This window comes from Podarcis erhardii, assembly GCF_964252035.2.
Source record: "Podarcis erhardii genome assembly, chromosome: 8".
NCBI classification, from domain to species: domain Eukaryota; kingdom Metazoa; phylum Chordata; class Lepidosauria; order Squamata; family Lacertidae; genus Podarcis; species Podarcis erhardii.
The window spans coordinates 20,886,234-20,908,636 of record NC_138499.1 but is presented as its reverse complement, the minus strand read 5'-3'; the positions used below and the strand labels follow the sequence as shown (position 1 = coordinate 20,908,636).

Here is a 22,403-nt window from a genome sequence, read left to right as displayed (position 1 = left end):
AGTTTCAAAGCAGGCTTTGTATTCCCAGAAATTAGAAGCCATGCTTGCTTTCTTATCCCAGTTCCAAGGTAACTTGTTAACTCTAGCACCCGAGAAAGACTACAGTCTCTATCTCAGGACTGTGTCGCCAAGCTGACCTTATGGCTATGAAGAGTTCGGTGGAATTTGAAAGCTTGACAGGAGTCCATGACATTTTAATTTGTTCTACATAAATGTATTACCCAACTCTGGATTTCAACCAATTTATGGATTGGCACTGCTATCTTTGCTTTTTATGCTACTTGGGAGTAAACCTGATTAAACTCTGCAGTATTCATTTCTAAGTAAACATGTCCAGAATTGAGCTCTTACTCTTTCCTACAAAGTCAATGGGTGTTACTTACAACACAGCCCACTCTGCACTCTGAGTGTGTATTGGGAGGGGGCTGGATCCTGGCCCTATATAAGGGATAGGTGGTAATTACGTAAAGCAGCTATCTACAAAGCCAACATGGCATTTTTGTAAAGCTTAAATATTTACTCCACTTCCATATGCTTCACACTCCAAAAGCATTTCGATTCCAAAACATTTTTCTGATTTGCTCTGAAGTGGGTCTTTAGGTCTTTGCAATTTCAAAAGGGATTTGTTGACTGACAGGTCTCAATCTCGACCCCGCTCTGGTTAGCGAGTAGCAATCAAACATGCTTGCTGCTCTTGCACGTCTTGGCTTTGATTTGTTTGCCTGAGCACACAACTATTTCTTTCAGTGCAGGGGGGAAAGAAATGTTGAAATTAAAGGCTTGTTGAGTTCCTGAGACCCAAGCAACAATTATCAAGGTCACGGTGATCTAAAGAGTTGTTTGCAATTAGGGATGGAAGGATCTGTCAATTTGGGGTCTCTCCGTTTCTCATTTTCCCAGCCTTAAATTCAGTCCTCCACATTTCTGCAACAATATCGTTAAAAGTCAAATGGACTTCCTAACAAATTGAGGCTTTTTTAAATCACAGGGATGAGAAATGGAAAAGACTGCTTTAACCTCCCCTCTTGGTAGAGAGGACGCCACCCCCTAAACCTTAGTAACATGGCTATCAAATTGTGTGGGTTGCAAGAAGAGCCATTTTGAAGGCCAGCGTATTTTAGTACCATGCCTGAGTGTTTAGCGTGTGGAAGAATGTAGCCAGTGGTGGTGTAACACTACCAAATGGGAGAACTTTGAATCGAGGCTCTGAAAGGTTAATGACAAGGCACACCCTAAAAGCTGGTCGGGCTAAATAGAATGAGTCCTTGATATTGATGGTTTAACTAGAAGGCATGCTTCCTAGTCATCCATTTTCTCTTTTGTGATTCTCCCAAACGAGCAGCAACAGCAGTTTAAAAAATAAGTTGAGGTACACATTGTTAGTCTCTATGTTGCATTTTGAAAATGGTACGGATATGTCTGTAGCTAATGGGGGGATGTATATGCTATGCAGATTTTAAGCTCTATGCTGCCGTCAATGGTAGAACAATCCCACTTGGATGGAAGTTACTTGTTTCGCTTTGCTCTTTTCATTAAACAGATGGGATCAGTTCATCCCATTTCTTCACACATTTGCAGACATTGTAAACAAATCATTTCTCATAATTCTACACATTTGTCCACTATACACATTGCTGCACATACTTTTCACCAATGCACACATTGTAATGCATGTTTTGGTCAGAGATGTGCATTGCAAAATTCGGAAAGCTGGAAATTCCAAAGTGTTTTCGGCTGCCCTGTTGGTTCAGGAACTGCAAATTTGGTTAGGTTCACATTCCACCACCCCACCCAATCCCTAACTGGAACCAAAGTGACCCGACACCGAAGATGAGTAATGACTTGCACATACAGAAAAACAGACACAGGCGTATTGTAAATAGGTTTATTTATATGTAGACAGCATAATATGTACACATGGGAACTGCTATGCTCCAGAAATACTAAGCAGCAGCTCCTGTGATATATCAGTCGAGAGCAGTTTGACTATACAACTGTTCCAATACAACAGGTGCTGAGGACAAAAAGTACATTATCTATGAATATCTGCTTAGTGTTATTTACTCTTGAAAAATGTACAAGATGAGAAACGAGAGGACATATATGCAACGCTAAACTCCCCCGAGTTCCTTTCCTTATATAAATATGCACAAGTCATCACCCAGCGATGATTTGCAGCCCGAAGCTCCTGCTGCAACATTCCATGCCAAGACGCTGGCTGCCTCCATCTTGCAGGCACCGACTGAAGTCAAAACAGAAAACGAAACAAAAAGAAGAGCTTTTTGGATACCCACACTTACTGATTCAACTCAGTGCGCTTGTTCTGTCCCTGGAGTCTCCAGGGGTTTTTTTGGGGGGGGGGGTAAACCAACGACGACGGCAATAACAACAATGACAAAAGTATAAATAACACACATACAAACAAGCTTGTGGACATATCCTCTCTCTTTTTTCCCCTCCACAAGTTATTTGCAAACCAATACTGTCAAAGCAGCAGCTGAATTGCAGTGCATCAGTGTGCAGGAGCATTTAGCAGCTTCTGTGCATTTTGCAAAAAAATAAAAATAAAAGAACAACAGAAACACATGACCAAAGTCTCTATTGGCCAGCTCGGTCTGTAGCTAAGAAGAGGCTGTGCTGCTTCTGTGCTCGCTCCATTAAATTCTTTTTCTTCTTCTTCTTGTCTTTTATCTTCGGTGTCCTCTTTCCTATAAGAAAGAGCACACACACATTGTAAGCCAACTGTGAGCAATTAGAAAAAGACATACCTTTTTGAGAGACTGGGAGAAGAGAGAGAATGACTACAAAAAAAGTTTGTATCGGGCAGCTGGAGCCCATGCCCAAAAGAAAAGAGACAATGCCAGCGACAATGGACTCCTCGCAGCAACTGATCCTCATCCATAGCTGCTATAATGAATGGAGTTGGGGCATCACGTGGCAATCCTCTGCACTCCCTCCAATGGGCACCAGGAATGTGGAGAGGGAGGAGGATGAATAAGGTCATGGTCAAGTTCCATGCAGCGCTTTTAAAATGTTGGGAAGCCACATGAACACCAGTCACCGCAGGGAGGTCATCTTTAGCAGCTTTCAAGTGTGCTCCAACTAGGAATGGGCACATCTGTCCGTTTCGGTTCCACCAGTTTCTTCCCATCTTAAATTAAGTTTTCCACATTTCTACAACCATTTGCATTTAAAAAAACCCCATCGGCATTTTAGTACCCATTTCTCCTTAAAAATACATTGTTGTTTTGATTGATGTATATACATTTATGCAAGCAATTTCCCTTAATATAATGCCTTTTTGTGGGAGAGTTCCATGGACTTGTCCCATCAACACAAAGATTTCCACTTGCATAATGGGACTTTCCCTCCTCCTCCTCTTGCGCATCCACTGTACCCTCCCTAAATCTGCTCTAGAGGGTTGGGGGAACCCCTAGAAATATATATATATATATATATATATATATATATATATATATATATATATATGGGGGTGCACTAAATACAACCCACTGTTTGGTTGGACAACTGCATTGCAAAATTCAGCAAAAGTGCAATTTCCAAAGGATGGCTGTGTTTTGGGTCATGCGTTGCTTCGAGAAGTGTGCATTTTTTAGCCTCTCAATAAAATGCAATCAAGGCCCCCACCATTCCTAGCTCCAGCCCTGAATGGTATTACTGGTTTGGGTGGGAACGGGGCCAGATGATGCAGCACAACAATGACTGCTCTTCCCAGGAGTGCCAACTTGAATAAAATATGGGGGGGGCAAGGTAATCCCCACCCCACATTGATTATGGCAGGCAGGGCTTACATGCCCACCCCCATTATTATTTTTCAAGTTGCCACCTCGCCTGGGATCTTCAGATAGGGCTGGGAGAGCCCCCTGTCTCAAAACCCTGCAGTACTTCTGTAATTTGGTGTAGACAGTACTAGATATGACCAATCGTCTGACTTGGCATCTTTCTTTTATGGTAAGGGCCATAGTTCAGTGGAACCGCATCACCTTTCCACAACCCAGGTTCAATCTCTAGGTAAGGTAGAGATAGCCTCCCATCTGAAGACCCTGCAGACCTGCTGTCATTCCAAAGCTGAGCTCAGATGGACCAACAGGCTGACCCAATATAAGACAGCTTCTTCTGTTTAAAAACGCATCAAGCAGAATTTTATGGAGTAAAGAACAAACTCCGCTTTTTCCAAGGCAGTCCCTTGAACTAATTAAGCCAGCAGTTCAGAGCACAGCCCTCCATTTTTTTCCAAGGGGAAACAGTCTAATGTCATTTGTTCCTCCTCTGAGTGAGAACTGGATCAAGTTGCCAGCATGCTTTTGAAAATACGTTATGTCCCCCGTGAAAGGGCAATGAAACGCAGTAGACTTAAGAGACTCTAGATCACAGGCTATCCCAGCAACCCACAGCAAACACTATTCTGGTGGTGTTTCCCTATTCCAAATGCACCCTCAGCAAAGGCATATTTGAAGATGCTAAGACTGTCCAAGCTTTGAGGGCCTGGGATGAAAGGGACCTCCTTTTTGCAATTTGGCACAGGGATGTTGTTAGAACTCAGCTTAAGCAGAATGGCATAAAAGGACAATGAAAGAGGAGGGAGGAGGAGAAATAAGCAAATTCAGGTTTCATGCTGCTCCGTAATAGTCACACAATTGGGGGCAGAGTCACACAAACTCCTTTACACACTGAAAGAATTTGTAGAAGACGCTGCTGGACCATGTGGCCCAAGCCCTTCAAAGGCCACATTCACACATTTAAAGTGGTATTATACCACTTTGAACAGTCATGGCTTCTCGCAAATAATTTTGGGGACTGTGGTTTGTTAAGGGTGCAAGGAAGGTGGAAAAATAATAGATTGCAGCAATTCAGAGAGTGGATGGATGCACCAGAACAAAAGGCTGGTGCATATATTTTATAATGTTGTTGGACAAAGCATCTCACACTTACATAACAATTCTTTATTATAGTATAATTCAATACCATGCATGGGCAAGGCCTTCATCTGCTTGGCAACAGGAGTCACCTGTAGTTTCTTTAGGTTAGAATATGCACCCTTCAGCCACAGGAGGGCACTAGATATTCACATTTAAAATCCGGAGTGGTAGAAATCATTTATTGCTCTCTTATTTTGTTGTGGTGGTGTTAGTTGAAATGATTTGGATCCCATGTAAAGTGCTGTATCCAACTAAGTTTGACCCAGAGATGGCCCAGTGAAATTAGTGCCCATTAATTTCAGTTGATCTGCAGCATTGCTAACACTGGGTAATACCCACAATTTTGGAAGGTGCCACACAAGCTATTTTTCCTACTAGATTTAAAAAGAAAAACATGTCAAGGGCATGATCCAGCCAAGCCTATTCTGTTGGCAAGAACAGGAGCTGAAGTGCATCCTTAGCTCTCCCACAGAAAATTAAGAAAATGTGGCTATGCCTCATTAAGGCTCTGTTGGACCCCATTTCCCTTCCTAAAAATCCTTCCTAAACACTCCCATCCTTCATGCTAGGGCTACAATTCCAAGTTTCCTTGTGGAAACTTGTTCACCTTTGATCCTTTTCCATCCTCCCCATTTCTAAAGGTAACTAAACCGCCATCTCAGTTACAGATGCAGAAAGATCTCAAGTTGTTTATTGAGTTGCTTGTTTGACATTCTCGGGCTCCCAAACTGGCTTCCATATAGCAGTCCAAACAATATCTATGAAACACAGGGTATAATGTGAAACATCAGCAGTAAAAGAGCAGGCAAAATAATAAAACAGTGGAAGCCGGGGCTGAGGCTGATGATAACCTAGACATGGCCTCTGAAACCTCGAGGGATCAGAATAGTATTTCCAATAGAATGGAATGGACGTTCAATGCCTCTAAAGCAGGTATGCAGTCCTCTATATGTTTCTGAATGACACCCCAATATTTTGGGTCAGGCTTGCTGGGGCTGATGGGAGTTGTAGTTCAGCAACATCCAGAGAGTCAATGTTTCCCCCATTTTATCTGGACATTGAGCAGAAAACTGGGAGGTGGGCTTATTTTTCAAATGTCAGATTGGCTTAGAAAATCGATGGAGCTATTCTAATTTATTTTGTGAATAACTCGGATCATTTCTCAATCAGCCCAACCTAAGAAGGGTCAAAGATGCTCATCCATCTGTACCTGCAATCCACCTCTGATGTCTGGCTCTAAGCAATGAATCTTGCCCCTCTAGTTTTGCACAACTACAAGCGACTGTCGTGTGAATGTGCCCCAACTGGAATGCCTCCTTTGCAAAACTGTGCTGCAAAAGTTGAAATAGTCTCCCTGTGGTGAGTGATCCCTACCCCAGCTGTGAACATAGGATGTCTGTCATCGTCTCAAGAATCGCCATGTCCCTGCAAGACATTACCTGCCATTAGTGGGAAGACTCTTAACAGAATGATGGTGATCCACATGGCAAATCCTGCAGCTGGGAACCACTCACTGTAGAGAGGGTTGGTTCTGCAGCTCACTCATGGTGACCATCTTGTATGCATTGACCTTTAGTTAAAGACTGGTTAGAAACTGAATGATTGAAAAATCCATGGCGCTTAGCTAATGGCATCTCTGTCATTGTTAATTACATATTTACCCTGCTGGTTGGTCCCTAGAGCACACACAGAGTGGCACACCATAAAATACAGAGAATTGCAATACCAAAACCACAGCGAACAAGAAACTATCAGAATAGACTTCGGAATTACAAATTAAAAACAGACAACGGATGGAAACCAAATTAGCAAGCCTCGTGCCTAGGGGACGGGGGAGAATTTCGGTTTGGTTTGCATTTCCCATTCAGAACATGCAAAGTGAAATTGGCAGTTCTCCAAATTTTGCAATGCAGTTCTCTGAAGAGTCAAGATTGCTCAGAAAGGTGTGCATATTAGGACAAAGGGACACGTAAAACACTGGTGAACTTTTGAGAGGGTTTCTTTTTTTTGTGGGGAAACTGATGTGGAGAACTGAAGTCAATATGGGGAAAATGAGAAATTGACTTGCTCATCCCTACCTTCACCCACGTTCAAAATATATGGAGTCCTGGAACTTGATTGGGCTCCTTGAAGATGAGTTTCCATAGGACAGGAGTCCCAGAAAGAAAGCCCTGTTACTAGAAGAAGCCAATGTAATATATGAAGGGAGTTGCATCAGAACAGGGTCTCTCTCCAGATCTTAGGCTATGGAGAAGCCAATGCAATGGGCTATGCAGCTTGAGAGCAGGTTCATCTAGGTCCTTGGTATTTCCAAAAGGGCAAAACCTGCTCTCCACACTCGACATTCCCACATTTATTCAGTTACTGAACTTCAAAATCATTGCCTTCAAATTCCTGTTACTCCCACCAAGAGCATCCACACACAACTCCTTAAGTGCAATTATACTACAAAGCCATTCGGTGCTTCAATGGAGATCAATAAAGTAAAGGATGGAGATGAAAGAGCTGCCACACCATGAAAGGGTTTATTAGCCTACTTTGGGTCATTACCTCTAGGAAACTACCAAGGTGGATAAGTGGGCTGTTCAAACACAAAACAATGACCACCAGGGTGCTTTGTGATTAACAAGCAGAGCTTCGGGGTGCTTCTTTGAAAGCAAAGTAACTACTACTTAACAGCTGTGAAAATGTTTGGTACTCGCAGCGGACCACTAAATTAAAAGCAACTTGCAGCTGATGGTTAGGGATCAGTTAAACAGGTCTTTAGACAAAACATCAGGAGAGCACGAAAAAATGCACCACGTCCCGTATTCTGGCTTAGATTTCGCCCTGCTTAACGTTTCAAAAGCAGATACTTTGCCTCCCTGTGTTCTCACCAGGCTCTGCTTGGCATACCTTCTCTCTCTCTTTCTCTCTCTCTCTCTCTCTCTCTCTCCCCCCCCCCCAATGCCGCAAAGAAGGGGAGGGGAATCCCGTGATTGTGGCGCCGGTAAAATTTAATTTCCACAATGCAAATCAGATTATGCTCCATTAAGGACCTTTTCTACGAAACATCAAAATGTTGGGAATGTATTTGCTCATAGCCAGTTTTTCATTTGCAGAGTGCTACTCGTTAGAGAGGTGTGCAATAAATAAATAAGATGAAGGACACACACAAAAAGCCCTTCCTCCTGCAAAAGCGCAGAAAAACAATACTATACTTGTAGTCAGGGACCTTTTTCCAGCCGTAACTCACCGGAACTCAGTTCTGGCACCTCTCAGGTGGGCGCCATTGCCATTATAAGAGAACAAGGGAGGCGTTCATGGTGAGTTCCGGCACCTCTTTTTCTAGAAAAATAGCACTGCTTTATCATGTACAGTGGTACCTGGGGTTACATATGCTTCAGGTTACATACGCTTCAGGTTACAGACTCCGTAACCCAGAAATAGTACCTCAGGTTAAGAACTTTGCTTCAGGATGAGAACAGAAATTGTGCTCCGACAGCATGGCGGCAGTAGGAGGCCCCATTAGCTAAAGTGGTGCTTCAGGTTAAGAACAGTTTCAGGTGAAGAACAGACCTCCGGAACGAATGAAGTACTTAACCCGAGGTACCACTGTATATAAAGCAACTGACACATTCTGCACTCTTGTAGTGCTTCAGAACACTTTAATTCAGTGCTGCCCACTCTGCAAGCAGACAACTCTTCAAGGTTTAAGGCAAAGGTCTGTCCCAGCCCTAAGATGGGGAACCCCATGTTCCTCCTAATGTCATTGGACTACAACTCCCATTCAGTGAGTCCTAAAATCCCTTAAAGCTGGCCAGGACAGTCTGTTGGACATCCACATGTTGTTGGAACTCACCAGTTCCCCATCGCCCTTGGCCACTGGTCATGCTGACTGGCTGATGAGAGCTGGAGTCCAACTACCTTCAGAGGGATGCAGGCCACCCACCATTTAAATACAGGTACTTGCCATACACAAACCACTAAGCTATAGCTCCTGTCCAAATATACACTTATACCAAAAGAGACCCATTTCGAGTCTTGCACGCTCAACAATCGCTAGCTAGAAGCTGTCATGCAACTTACAATGCAAACAGGAAAAAGAAGATCATTTGTACCGCCAGCAGCTATTTGTATTAGTATTTGTTTAACTTAGAAGTCTATCTTTATTCCATATGCCCTGAGCCTAGAGCTTTGCTGTACTTCTGGCCCGGAGTCTGCAGCTATGTCTGGCGCAGAGACACCGCCTGGGGAGGTTCACGTCATGTTTGGATGGGTCAACTTGAAGATATTCATCATTGCTTCAGAGCTACTAAACCAGTCGTGCTCACAGATTTTTCCATAAAATATAAACCTCCAACTTGATGATAATTGTGCAGACATGGATGTCCACAATCACGGGTGAAGTTTACTAAGCTTTGCTGCTGGGCCATTTTAAATTCATTCTAGTTTCTGTGGAACTGAAATACTCTCATAAAAACCCAGGTTGGCACAATTCAGGAAACCAAATAATTTACTATCAGTTTTTCCTAGGAAAGAACATTATTTCCAGACTTTAATGTCCAGCAAACTATGGTTTGCACTAGATAATGGAAGAAGAGTACCTAACAAGCTCATCACTTGCTTGTTCTCAAAATCACCACCACCACCATAGTTCATCCAGCAACAATACTTAAATCTGAACCAGGTCACTGGGACTTTGCAATATGCAACCTTGGTTTGTAGGGAGTGCTTAAACCAGCCTTCCCTAAGCAGATGTCCTCAAGGTGTTTTGGACTGCAACTCCCATCATCCCTGACCATTTGCCATGATGTTTGGGGTTGATGTGAGTTGTATTTCAGAACATCTGGAGAGTACCACATTGGGGAAGGCTGGGAACCAGAGTTTCCTGGTCTGGACATCATTGAGAAACTGTGGTTTAACAAACCAGAAAGTCTTCTCTGCCATTTGGTGCATGAGCACCTGTTCTATCAAATCATTGCTGAACTGAGACATCTGAACTGAGCGTGTATCAGTGTCTTAAAAAAATACTAAAGAAAGTGCAAGGAAGTTTAACAATTTACTAAAAAGGAAGCTGCTACTCATTGTCAGCCCAAAAGACCGCCATTAAAATTGTTTTGTTGTTGTTTTTTTAAAAAACTGCTTCATATATTGTAAAACCTGAAGCGAAATACATATTTTTGCTTTCAGTTAAGCCTAGGCGCATCTAACTTAGTCTGGAATCAATGTCTCCTTCAATCTGTGCTTTAAAGACAGAAAGAAAGAAGAGAGAAAGGATACCCAGGTAATGTTATAGTTGGCATAGCTATTTTTATTCGTACAGATAAAGACAGGTTTGATTTATTCAAATTGTAATGTATACTCAGATATTTCTGTCTTCTGGCGAAAGATTTAGCACACGTATTAATGTCTCTGCTTTAGTCTCCAAGAAGCAGCCTGTTTCCTCATCATCTGTGGACTTCAGGGGACCTTGGAAATGAACTTTGCTAGGTTACTGTATTTTTTCACTCTTTTGGATGCTTAGTCGATTCCCAGATTTTATTCTGAACCGTGCATCACCCACTGAGACTAGGGATTGCAGGGGATGATTCATTCGGTCAGTACTTTTTTGCAAAACAATATAACTGGTACCTCCTGAACCCATACACGAACTGAGACTCAACTTCCTTCGAAATTCGCCCCTCTCCAGATGCTGTGAGGCAGTCCTGAAACCGAAAAATGCATGCAAAAAAATCTTATTTGGGGGAAAGGTTCACACGAAAACCACACTCACTGCTGAAATCAATGTACAAAATGCACTACATGGGGGGGAATGCTTGCAAAAATGTGTATATGAGGTAAACATGCATATAAATGTGTATATTAGAAGAAATGTGCAGGAATGCGCATTTTGTCGGGGGAGGGGAAATCACAGAGTGAAACAGAAATGGGACAAATTGAACTTATGATTGGAAAAGGGAAATGGAAAAAGATGTTGAAATACACATTTTTTTTAAAAAAAAACCAAAGCATTTTTACTTGGTATTATAGGAGAGGATATTAATAGGCAAGATGTTAAATTGTTTTTATACGCAACAACAGTGGCAAGAGTATTGTTAGCCCAGAAATGGAAACAATAAGAGATGCCGACGAAAGAAGAATGGCAAACAAAATTAATGGACTATGCAGAATTGGATAAAATGACAGGAAGGATTCAAAACCTGCGGGACCAGAGATTTACAGAAGATTGGAACAAATATATGAACTATCTGAGGAGCACTTGTAACCAACAAATTATGCTAGTAGGACTACAAGAAGCTGTGTAAGGAGAAATGTATGAAACATTGCAAATTAGAGAAAGAAGAGTGATAATAGTTATGAATTAAATGTAAGAAGTGGGAAATGTATATTTAGATATTAGACTGGAAAATTTTCAGATGAGATTGATGGAAGTAAAAAAAAATTGTATAAGACATTAAAATATGCTTAATTACCGTTAAATAATGATATGCTGAAAATTAATTTTAAAATTATATTTAAAAAAAGGGAAAGGAGAAATGGAAAGAGATGGAGACTGACATGTTTCTCCATCCCTAACTGAGACTGATGCTGCTGTTGTTTGCACATCACCTGCACTGAGATTCTTCCAAAAGAAGGTGGTCAGAAGAACACCTCAGAAGGTATTCAACTCCAATATTTTCTCAGTGTGAACGAGGAAGTGACCTAGCCAGGCAATGGAGTGGCATTTCTTACCCTTGACTAACACATTCTAGTCAGGCACAACCACTCAAGGGGGGCTCTGGTTAGAACAGGTTCAGGATGAGGCATGAAGCGGGGACTTCACCTGGGCAGCATTCCAAGGGCTAGAGAGGCTTGGGGTGGAGCACATTTGACCCCTGAGGTTCGTCACCCTGGCCCTAAAACAATCTAGCAACTTGAATCGTTGAGGTGACTGAACTCCAACCCTGTAGTCGGAGAGTCAGCGTGGTGTGGTGGTTAAGAGTGGTGGACTCGTAATCTGGTGAACCAGGTTCGTGTCTCTGCTCCTCCACATGCAGCTGCTGGGTGACCTTGGGCCAGTCACACTTCTCTGAAGTCTCTCAGCCCCACTCACCTCACAGAGTGTCTGTTGTGGGGGAGGAAGGGAAAGGAGATTGTTAGCCGCTTTGAGACTCCTTAAGGGGAGTGAAAGGCGGGATATCAAGTCCAAACTCCTCCTCCTCCTCTTAGTGCCAGACCTCAAGGTAAAATGAGACCCACTGGATTAAGCCAGTGGCCCATCTAGTCCAGGATCCTGTTGTCACAGTGGCCAACCAGAGGCCTGTGGGAAGCCTGCAAGCGCAGCAGCATTTCTGTTCCTTTGCGGGGGGCTTGGCAGAGATCTGCACTGGGGTGCTCTAAGTAAGTGCTCCTCAATCATGGAAGGATGAAGCAGGAAACAGCAGCTATCATGTGGAGTCTTGCCTCACACCTTTCTTTACAGAGAAGAACCAGCAGGCAAATGCCCTGTGGAGATAGCTGGGCAATTCTAAATTGTATTTACACAAGAACGGATCACCTTAATCTACAGGATGATGGAGAGGGGTGAGGTAAGATACCTTCATGAATAACGCCATTAAAGGGTTTACTGCTGACCAGATATCCGTAAGCCACAAGCTCATCTGTAAAGTTGTTGTTTTTTTTAAAAAAATGAAAATAAAAACCTGGCCTTGATCTACTTGTATTTCATCCCCCTTGGCCCTAAAATTCCATGTGGCAGTTGCTATTTGTTGCCAGCTTCTGAAAGCGGATCTGTTTTCTCATAAATGCAATGTTTACTTGCTAGGGAACTTAACATCTCATAGGCTAGAGTGGATCACTCTCAAATTCTTCGCTGATACAAACGCTATGTACGATCCCTGAACGCTGCTTAAAGCTAAAATAAAATAGATAAAAATACAGTGGTACCTCAGGTTACATACGCTTCAGGTTACAGACTCCACTAACCCCGAAATAGTGCTTCAGGTTAAGAACTTTGCTTCAGGATGAGAACAGAAATTGTGCTGCAGTGGTGCAGTGGCAGCAGGAGGCCCCATTAGCTAAAGTGGTGCTTCAGGTTAAGAACAGTTTCAGGTTAAGTACGGACCTCCGGAACGAATTAAGTACTTAACCTGAGGTACCACTGTAATAAATAAATAAAAGGGGGGGGGGGAGTCAGCCAGTAGCTGCTTCCAAACTTGAGCCAAAACCCATCTAGCTGATCCAATCAGAGGAACCACAGGCTGCAAGGATGGCTCCGGCCGAAGCAAAGTAAATTAATCATCTTGCAAGCCACATCTCACAGCCAACAAAAATCACTTTACTTATGAAATATGAAATGAAGATTTGAACTTGGCTCTTGGGAAACATAAGGTTAGCATAACAGCCCACCGCACCAGCGATTCCGGCACAGGACCCAGCAGGAATCTTAAGCATCACTTCAAGAAACATTTCCCTGCCAGCATGTACAATTTCAGTTTCACGACTCAGTTCCTATTGCTGCACCCAGGTATGTGCCTGTCTAAGCACCGCAGGTGAACCTCGTAAGGAAAAAATACCACCACCAACCATAACTTCTTTTTAAAGTTTATTGTTAGAACGATTGTGGTTGTGATTTGGAATTGCAGGTCAATAATGAATTAGTTTTTAACCTACATTGCAGCCTAACCCAAAACATGGAACAAGGCTACAGAATCCTAGCTTTGATTACTAAGGGAGGGGGGACAGACGACATACTTCTAATTTTTCACATGTTTCCTTTCTTTTTCCACTTTGTCTCAGTATAATCCGTGCACATCCTCCCTCTCAAAATTGCTTATGCAGGTTTTTCTTAATTTCCTTTTAAAAATACTCACGTTTGCTGAACTGGTACAAATTAAGCAGACATCTTTCCTTTCTAAAATGCTCCATTTGTTGAACTGGTACAAATTAAGCAAACATCTTTCTTTCTTTCTTTCTTTCTTTCTTTCTTTCTTTCTTTCTTTCTTTCTTAAACCAAGTAAGATGCCCTGGGAGCTGTTGGCTAGAAGAAAAATTGGCCAGAAACAGCACTGACGCAGGACAATCTACATCAATCACAGAAAACTTCTTTTTTAAAAAAATCATTTGATTTTTTGCACAGAAACCAGAGCAACAGTTTTCGGGCTATAATGTGGAACTGTAGCGACTCCTGACACCCACAGCACATTGTACAAAGTGCTACAAAAGCAGGAGCATGACCTGACAGGTTTGGCCAATGGAAAGGCTTCAGCGGTCCTTTACGGCCAGGAACTATCACAGATAATGGATGGGGAACTTGTGGTTCCCCGGTGCTGTTGGACTCCAACTCCCATCAGCCCCCAGCCAGCATGGTCATTTATCAGGGGTGTTGAGAGTTCTAGTCCAAGAACATGTTCTGCATCCTTGCTTTAAGTTGTTGGGCTATATTATACCAACAATTGTATCTTCCAAGTCTACAATTCTATGATTATAAGCATTCGGTAGACAGGAAAATCAAAGCTTGATTGAAAATGTTCAGTAAGGTGCAGGCGAAGATTCAACCGTACAATTTAATAATAATAATAAATAATAAATTTAATTTATATCCTGCCCTCCCCAGCCGAAGCCGGGCTGAGGGCGGATAACAACACTAAAACAGTGCAACATTATAAAAAACATTATAAAAATTAATTAAAATCAAAATTGATGGCAACCATCATAATAATAATAATAATAATAATAATAATAAATTTTATTTAATAATAAATTTTATTTAATAATAATAAATTTTATTTAAAATTTATTTATTTATTTTATTTATTTATTGGGAATGCTGTAGATTAGGGAGAAGAAGAATAGAATTAAAGAGTCGGAAGGGTCTTGCTATTGATATCATATGTGGTGGTCATGTAAGGTAATAAAAGATTTATGGGAGATGACATACAGTATAATGAAATGGGGAAAAATCTTTAAAATAACTTTTGTTAAAAAACCAGAAGCTTTTTTATTACGAATTATTAGGTACCAACATTCCAAAGGAGCAGAAAAGACTTTTTATGCATGTGACAACAGCAACACGGATGCTACTAGCCTAAAGATGGAAAGAAGAAAGAGTCCTTACCAGAGAGGAATGGCAAACTAAGCTGATGGACTATGTCAAAATGACAAAGCTGACTGGATAGCTCAGGAACCAAGAGGACAAAAACGTTCAGAAAGAATGGGAAAAATTCATGATTTATTTAGGTGACCACTGTAAGCAGATGAAAACATTAGAAGGATTTTAATCATACTTGTAATGTAACAAATACGATGGATAATATGGATAGGTATAAAATATAGATTATGATATAATATGCAGTTGAAAATGTTGACATTAGGACCCACGGAGGGGATGTGGGGAAGTTGCGAGATTCAGAGAAATCTCTGTATATGGGAATGTATTTGGTTTTGTTATAAATTGATATTTGAAGAATCAAATAAAAAAGATTATTAAGAAGAAGAAGAGTTGGAAGGTTTATCTAGTTCAAGCCCCTGCAATGAAAGAATCCTGACCACAGCTGTCCCTGCGTGGGCTCAAATCACCAATCTTCTGGTTGACAGCCAAACATCCTGACCCACTGCTGCCAGCACAGCAATCAGAGTTACGGTGAAATACCAAGGGAAATAGAAATATGAAAGACTGATATAAAAGAAGGTCGCATAACTATATATAGCTATTCCATCTTGGAAGAAGATCACTAAAAGGATCTCTGGTTATAGCATCAATTGTCTGTATATGTGCAATGCATAGCTGTCAACCGTCCCTTATTTGCCGGGAAAGTCCCTTATCCCAGCGCCGTGTCCCGTGGCTGTCCCTATTGATGATGTCCCTTAAATTTCCCGGGTTTCAAAGGAAGCAGCTCCTCTCCCTCCCTCCCTCCCGGCCAGGGAGGGAGGCTCCAACTGTGGTGCTTGGCTGCGTTGCTCACCCAATAAGGAGTCTAAGAAGGACTGGGGGGGTAGAGCTTGCATGCCTTGTGCCGATCAAATCGGCCATGTTGCCTGGGGACTTGCCTTTGCTCAGCGCTTCCCAGCGGAGAGGTGATGGTGGTTTTCCTTGCTGCATCCCCTTTGCCGGGTTGCTGCGCTGTGGGAACCACCGCTTGAAGCTTCGTTTGGCTGCTAGCTGGGCTTTCTGCCTTTGGCTCGGAGGGGCTCAGAAGTTGAACATACCTGTGCTCTGAAAATGCCTTATTCTGGCTGCTGATCCCTTATTTTCGAGGTTGCTGGTTCCTTATTTTCAAATCTGTAAGTTGACAGCTATGGGGATGGATGGATGGATAGTGTGGTCCTACCATTGGACAGAGTGAGGCAGGTGCCTCAGGCGGAAGGTGCTGGGGGACAGAGAGCAGCGGTGAGGCATTTGAGCACAGCGCCTTCTCTGTGTTTGACACAGCTTGCAATGCACTACCTAAGCTAGCTGCTGCCCTGAGGGTAAGGGAGGATGCCTTGCCGTTGCCAGGGTTTAAATAAGATTCATCTGCCAGTCCAGCTGGCTTATGTAGTTATGTGGAATAAAGGGGCCATCTTGTACTTTGGCGGTCCCTCTCTCTTTGGCAAGAGAGGGAAGCTGCTAGCCTCACAACTGGCTGGAGCCTTCCCACATGCAACAGTCCCACCCTAACCCTGACTGCGTAGAAGAAAAAATATGTCAAATGTGATTACACATTTAATGTAACATGTAGCTTGGCCCTAATGGTGCTAGCTCTAGCCAGAGTAGATCCAGAACTGACCTAGATTGCAATGGGTCTACTCTGAGTAGGGCTATCATTGCATACAACCCAATACCATTTAAAGTAATTTGATTGTGTGGTATTCAACTACGTTTTCTTCAGAAAAGACGTCTGGAAATTAATGGGCCTTAGTCATGGGCATTCATTTCAATGCATCTGAGAAAGTTAAATACAACCCACTGTATTTAATGTAAAATGAAATTTAATTTAATTTTTAAAATGTCAAGGAAGTGTACATTAGGGTTGACTGAATCTATGTATTTGTGGTCTATGTCCATTTAATTTTAAGTCATTTGGGTTGTTGTTGTTTTTAAAAAACTGTAGAACATTTTGAATATATATTTCATCATGACAGACATAATATAATAACTATTTTTATCTCAACGTGCATTTCTAAATTATTTTATCTTAAAATATTCATTTTAATGGATTTTTTGAGAAGAGAACTATTTTACAAAATTCAGTTTGGGTTGTTTTTTCTAATGAAAACCCAGTATGTTTGAGGAGTCCAGGATTCCACCTCCCTCCCCTTACACTTATGGTCCTGCAAACATCATTGGAAGCAAATATTTCAATGGGGGAAGTTTCCAAAGGACAAAGCACTAGCAATTATCTCTGGAAACTTGGCTTGAACCCCGCCCAGGAAAGTAAAGGTCCATTTTAATGAAACTAGGAAGGTCCTGAATGGTCCTGAGCGGCTGCAACAATTCAAACATGCCATACAACAGTAGCTCTTTCTTAGATCGCACTCATTTCTGAAACAGGCCATGCTAGGTTCAGGCAGGAGCTTAGAAATTAGGTTAAAAACCCTCAGCAGTTCAAGAAACCATGCAAGTCAGCAAATGCCTTTCGAAGTCTTTTTCACTTAAAAAATGTCTGCAGTAGAGATGCATAAGCCAAATGTGTTGGGGACTATAAAAATCAAAAGCCGATACGAACCTTGGCTCATGAAACAAAGAAACATCTCCAAATTTCAGAATTATGTCCATAATTAAATACTCAATTTCCTGCTGTTTTCCTCCCCTTTAAAAAACAAATCTAGGCGGTTATAAACACGGAGCAATGCTTCAAGGAGGAGCGAACCAGATCTAATTATTATTCCCTGCTTTTATTTTCCAGTGAAAGTCCTGGCATGAAAGCACAGCAAAAAGTCCAAGCGAGGCAGGATACTGCTTGGAGTTATAGCTTACATTTAAAAAAAGAAGAAGAAAAAAAGACCTCAGTAAGGTCATTGCTAGCTCCTATTTTAAAAAGGGAAGTATGATTGTTAGGGGAAAATTTGATTATAAAACTTGCCTGGTATTAGCTTCATCCAAACTAAGCATAAACAAACTTTTTTTTTAAGAAAAAAAATTAGTTACTGAACCATGCAACCACCAGCAGTAAATGTTATCACTTCATTTTCTGCAAAATAGCTCAGAAACCTTAAACCTCCCCTTGCTTAACCCATCCAGCTATTCTTTCGAACAATTATGTGAGCTGTTTGCATTCCCAAAAGGGAGAATTTGGTGGCTGGATGGCCCATGTGACCTGTCAAGAGCCCTGTTGAGCAAAAAATGCTGGAAGGTGAAGCTTGCGGCAACAGCTTATTAAATTGTAATGCTGGGCTTGCATGGAATCTGCCTCTTTTGCTTTCAGCGGGACTTACTTCTGAGTAAACATGCACATAGTTTACTAGTGAGTTTTGTAACAGGCCTGCTCAGCTGATGGACCAAGAAAGCCAAATGCAACCCAACAGTGATTCCACAACTGGGCCAAATCTCAATGGCAGTTTATGGTGGCTTTTTTGTGCAAATAGGCCCAGGTTCAATGTCAGGCATCTGCAGAAATGGCTGGGAAAGACCTCTCTGAGGAGCCCCAGAAGAAAGCTCCCAGTCTGTGTAGAGTGGACAATATGGAGCTAAGTGGACTACAGTGGACTCATAGGATTGTAAAGTTGGAAGGGACCCTCAAGACAACCTAAGCCAATGCCCTGCAATGCAGAAATCTCAACTGAAGCATCCATGACAGACAGCCATCCAATCTCTGTTTAAAAATCTCCCATGAAGGAGAGCCCACCACCTTCTGAGGGAGTCTGTTTCACTGTCAAACAGCTCTTTCCACCAGAAAGTTCTTCCTGATGTTTAGTTGGAATCTCCTTTTTTGTAACTTGAAGCCGTTGGTTTGGTGCCTACCCTCCGGAGCAGGAGAAAACAAATTTGCTTTATCTTCCATGTGAGAGCCCTTTAGATATTTGAAGATGGCTATCATATCTCCTCTTTGGCACTCCTTTTCCAGGCTAAACATACCCAGCTGCCTCAACTGTCCCTAACAGTTACCTCATCCAACCCACATTTTACCAGCTTCTCAACAAGAATATCATGGGGCACTTTGTCCAAATATTGTCCTTTCTCCTTTCCTTCTGGAACCCTCAGAACTGTTTCTGAGGATACTGGGGAGGATGCTATAAATTGGCATGGCATGTAAATTGGATGAGAAGTTGCTCAATTATTACTAGTCATGCTTAATCCCCATTAGGGTGTGACTGAGGCCTCCCTTAGGGGGTACATTTGTTTTTGTACTCCTGCAAACCCTGGAACTCCCAATGCCTGTTACAGTAGTACCTCAGGTTACATACGCTTCAGGTTACAGACTCCCCTAACCCAGAAATAATGCTTCAGGTTAAGAACTTTGCTTCAGGATGAGAACAAAAATTGTGCAGCGGCGCAGTGGCAGCGGGAGGCCCCATTAGTTAAAGTGGTCTTCGGGTTAAGAACAGTTTCAGATTAAGAACGGACCTCTGGAACAAATTAAGTACTTAACCCGAGGTACCACTGTACTACCTTGTGTGTGGATGGTGTTGTGTTGGTTACATAAAATAGGCCATGGGAAAACTTTACTAACAACAGTCTCCTGATCACTTGTCCTTAGCCTTCATTAAGGGTTTTCTTCTCCAGAATTTCCTTCAGATTTGTTTTTCCTCTGTGGATCTCATCGTTTATCCGGGTTGGTTGCATACGTGGAATATGCTGCAAAAATATTAGCATTTGGAAGGAAAAATGAAAACCAGAATCATCATACATAGATTTGGTGTGTACAGACAATAGCTCTCGGTTGCTTCCTCCCCACTGATATTTCAGTTGTTTTTTAATAATAAATCACATTTATAACATTTGTTTTAATAATACGCTGAAACAATAAATTAGAAGCAGTACAGGTCATTCGATAAGACACCCTCCCTTTCACACTCACGAAAAAAGGGAGGAAAGTAAGTTGGAGTAAGAGAAGCAAGAGAATGAGAACAAAATATGAAGAAGAAAAAATGGGAAAAAATCCACACAAATGCCATGTACACACCATTTGACCTGGAAAGCTGTCTGCAGACAAACGGCAGCTACCTCGGCCTGAAGCAAGATGAGCGCTGCACCCCATAGTCAAGTTTGACTGGACTTAACTGTCCAGGCAGCATCTTAAAAAGTAGTCCGTATAGTAAAAGCTATGGTTTTCCCAGTAGTGATGTATGGAAGAGAAAGCTGGACCATAAAGAAGGCTGATCGCCGAAGAATTGATGCTTTTGAATTATGGTGCTGGAGGAGACTCTTGAGAGTCCCATGGACTGCAAGAAGATCAAACCTCTCCATTCTTAAGGAAATCAGCCCGGAGTGCTCACTGGAAGGACAGATTGTGAAGCTGAGGCTCCAATACTTTGGTCACCTCATGAGAAGAGAAGACTCCCTGGAAAAGACCCTGATGTTGGGAAAGATGGAGGGCACAAGGAGAAGGGGACGACAGAGGACGAGATGGTTGAACAGTGTTCTCGAAGCTACAAACATGAGTCTGACCAAACTGCGGGAGGCAGTGGAAGACAGGAGTGCCTGGCGTGCTCTGGTCCATGGGGTCACAAAGAGTTGGACACGACTAAACGACTAAACAACAAAACCGTCCAGGGTCCTTTAGCTTTACCTAACACACCATACATTTAAAGCACATGTTGTCCCCCAGAGAATCTTGGGAACCATAGTTTATTAACTATGTGTTGGGAATTGCAGCTATGTGAGGGGTAAACTACAGTTCCCAGGATTCTTGGCGGGGGTGCACTTTAAATGTATGGTGTGTATGCAGTCAATGCAAGTCATATTCTAAACCCATGGAAATTGATAGGACATAACACATGAGGCACAACCAATTATTCCCGCTATTATTCAACGGGGCTCAGAAGTGTGCCGGGTTAGTTCGGATCCAACACATGGGATATATTCCCCAGGATTAAAGTATTAAAACTAAGATTCAGCGAAGATGATAAAGTGAGATTAGTTTCAGTTGCCACATCCTGTCAAAGCTGCACAGCTTTAGGGCATGCGCAAAACACGTGACACAAACTGCCATTAAGTTCACAGCAATGCCAAGCGGCAGGCGATATTGCAGAACTGTCATTGTACCTGGTAATCACATTTATTCTGGGGGCCCTGCCAGCCAAATGGGGCGGCTTCTTTGCCCTCTCACAGTGGCTTAAGTTATACCCTCTGGAAATGCTCGAAAAAACACACCCTAGATATGTTTGTGACAGCTGACAGTCCCTACTGAATGGTGTCAATTTGAGGACTAAAGTGTGGGCATGCACAGGCATTAGTGAACTTTTTGCAGTACTAAATGATTTTTTAGGTGCAGAATTACTACTCGACCCATGGTGTAAGCTCCCTCCCCTCCCTCCCTTCCTTCTCTGCCCTCTCACATACACAGCTACAACTCCTCTGCCTTCTATTCTGCAGTGTCTACATCCTTGGATAATGTCTCTATTCCATCAGGTTTCTACTTCTTCACTCTCCCCATATTTACTCTTTCTGCTTACAACCAAGCACACCTCTCTTATCTTGGCTCAGAGGCTTCTAGGATTAGCAAAGAAAAAGAAAAGGTCACCCTATTTTTATTTATTTATTAAAACTGCATGCTGCTCTTCATTTGTAGACCTCAGGGCAGATCACAACATAAAGACACAAGACAAAAACACAAAATACATACTCAAAACCAGAATAGGAACAAAGGGAACCAAGAACCCTCCAAAACATGTAAAAGCCTATAGGATTTTAGTCAGCCAGTGGCCTGATTGAAGAATAACATTTTTGCCTGGTGCCTAAAGGTATATAACGAAGGTGCCAGCCTAATCTCCCAGGGAAGAGCATTCCACAAACGGAGCCACTGCAGAAAAGGCCCATTCTTGTGTTGCCACCCTGTGGATCTCTCATGGAGGAGGCACATAAAGAAGGGTCTCAGGTGGTGATCACAGGGTCCAGGTACGTTCATATGGAGAGAGGCAGTCCTTGAGGTATCACGGTCCCTGCCAAACTTATAGATGCCACTTCCTTCGCCCACACACTTGCCCTTTCCCCATAGCTGTCTACCCATCAGAGCTCAGAGAAGTTACCACTGTTGAATGCCTGACCGTTAGTTCCCACTGAGGAAGTATCAATCAGTCATTCGGGGCTTCTAACCTATCACCTAAGAAAAGAATATTCAGTCAGAAGCCATCATGAAATGTCTTTGTATGTATAGCGTTGATCTCCAAAGTGACCCAACTTACAACTCAGCCAAAAAGTAGAGAAAGTCCTTACTTGGATGCTAGAGCTTGAAGGGAAACAGTTGAAAGGGAATGGAATTTGTTCGGCTTCCTACCGACGTGATTGCTCAGCCACACGATATCAGATTGTCGATACCTTATTCCAGTGGGCTTCCGGTTAAAGCCCCAAGGCTTCCCTTC

At 42.4% G+C, this 22,403-nt stretch overlaps 1 protein-coding gene across 2 annotated transcripts in view; it reads right to left on the bottom strand.

The window, feature by feature from the left end:
* Positions 1–1,871: 1,871 nt before the first annotated feature.
* Positions 1,872–22,403, bottom strand: part of RSPO2 (R-spondin 2) — a 105,001-nt gene continuing 84,469 nt past the window's right edge. For both annotated transcript variants that reach the window (XM_081874782.1, XM_081874783.1), the window contains exon 6: positions 1,872–2,708. In XM_081874782.1, coding sequence (XP_081730908.1) covers positions 2,599–2,708 — 110 coding nt within the window. In that variant the 3' untranslated portion in view covers positions 1,872–2,598. The remainder of the gene's footprint in view (positions 2,709–22,403) is intronic.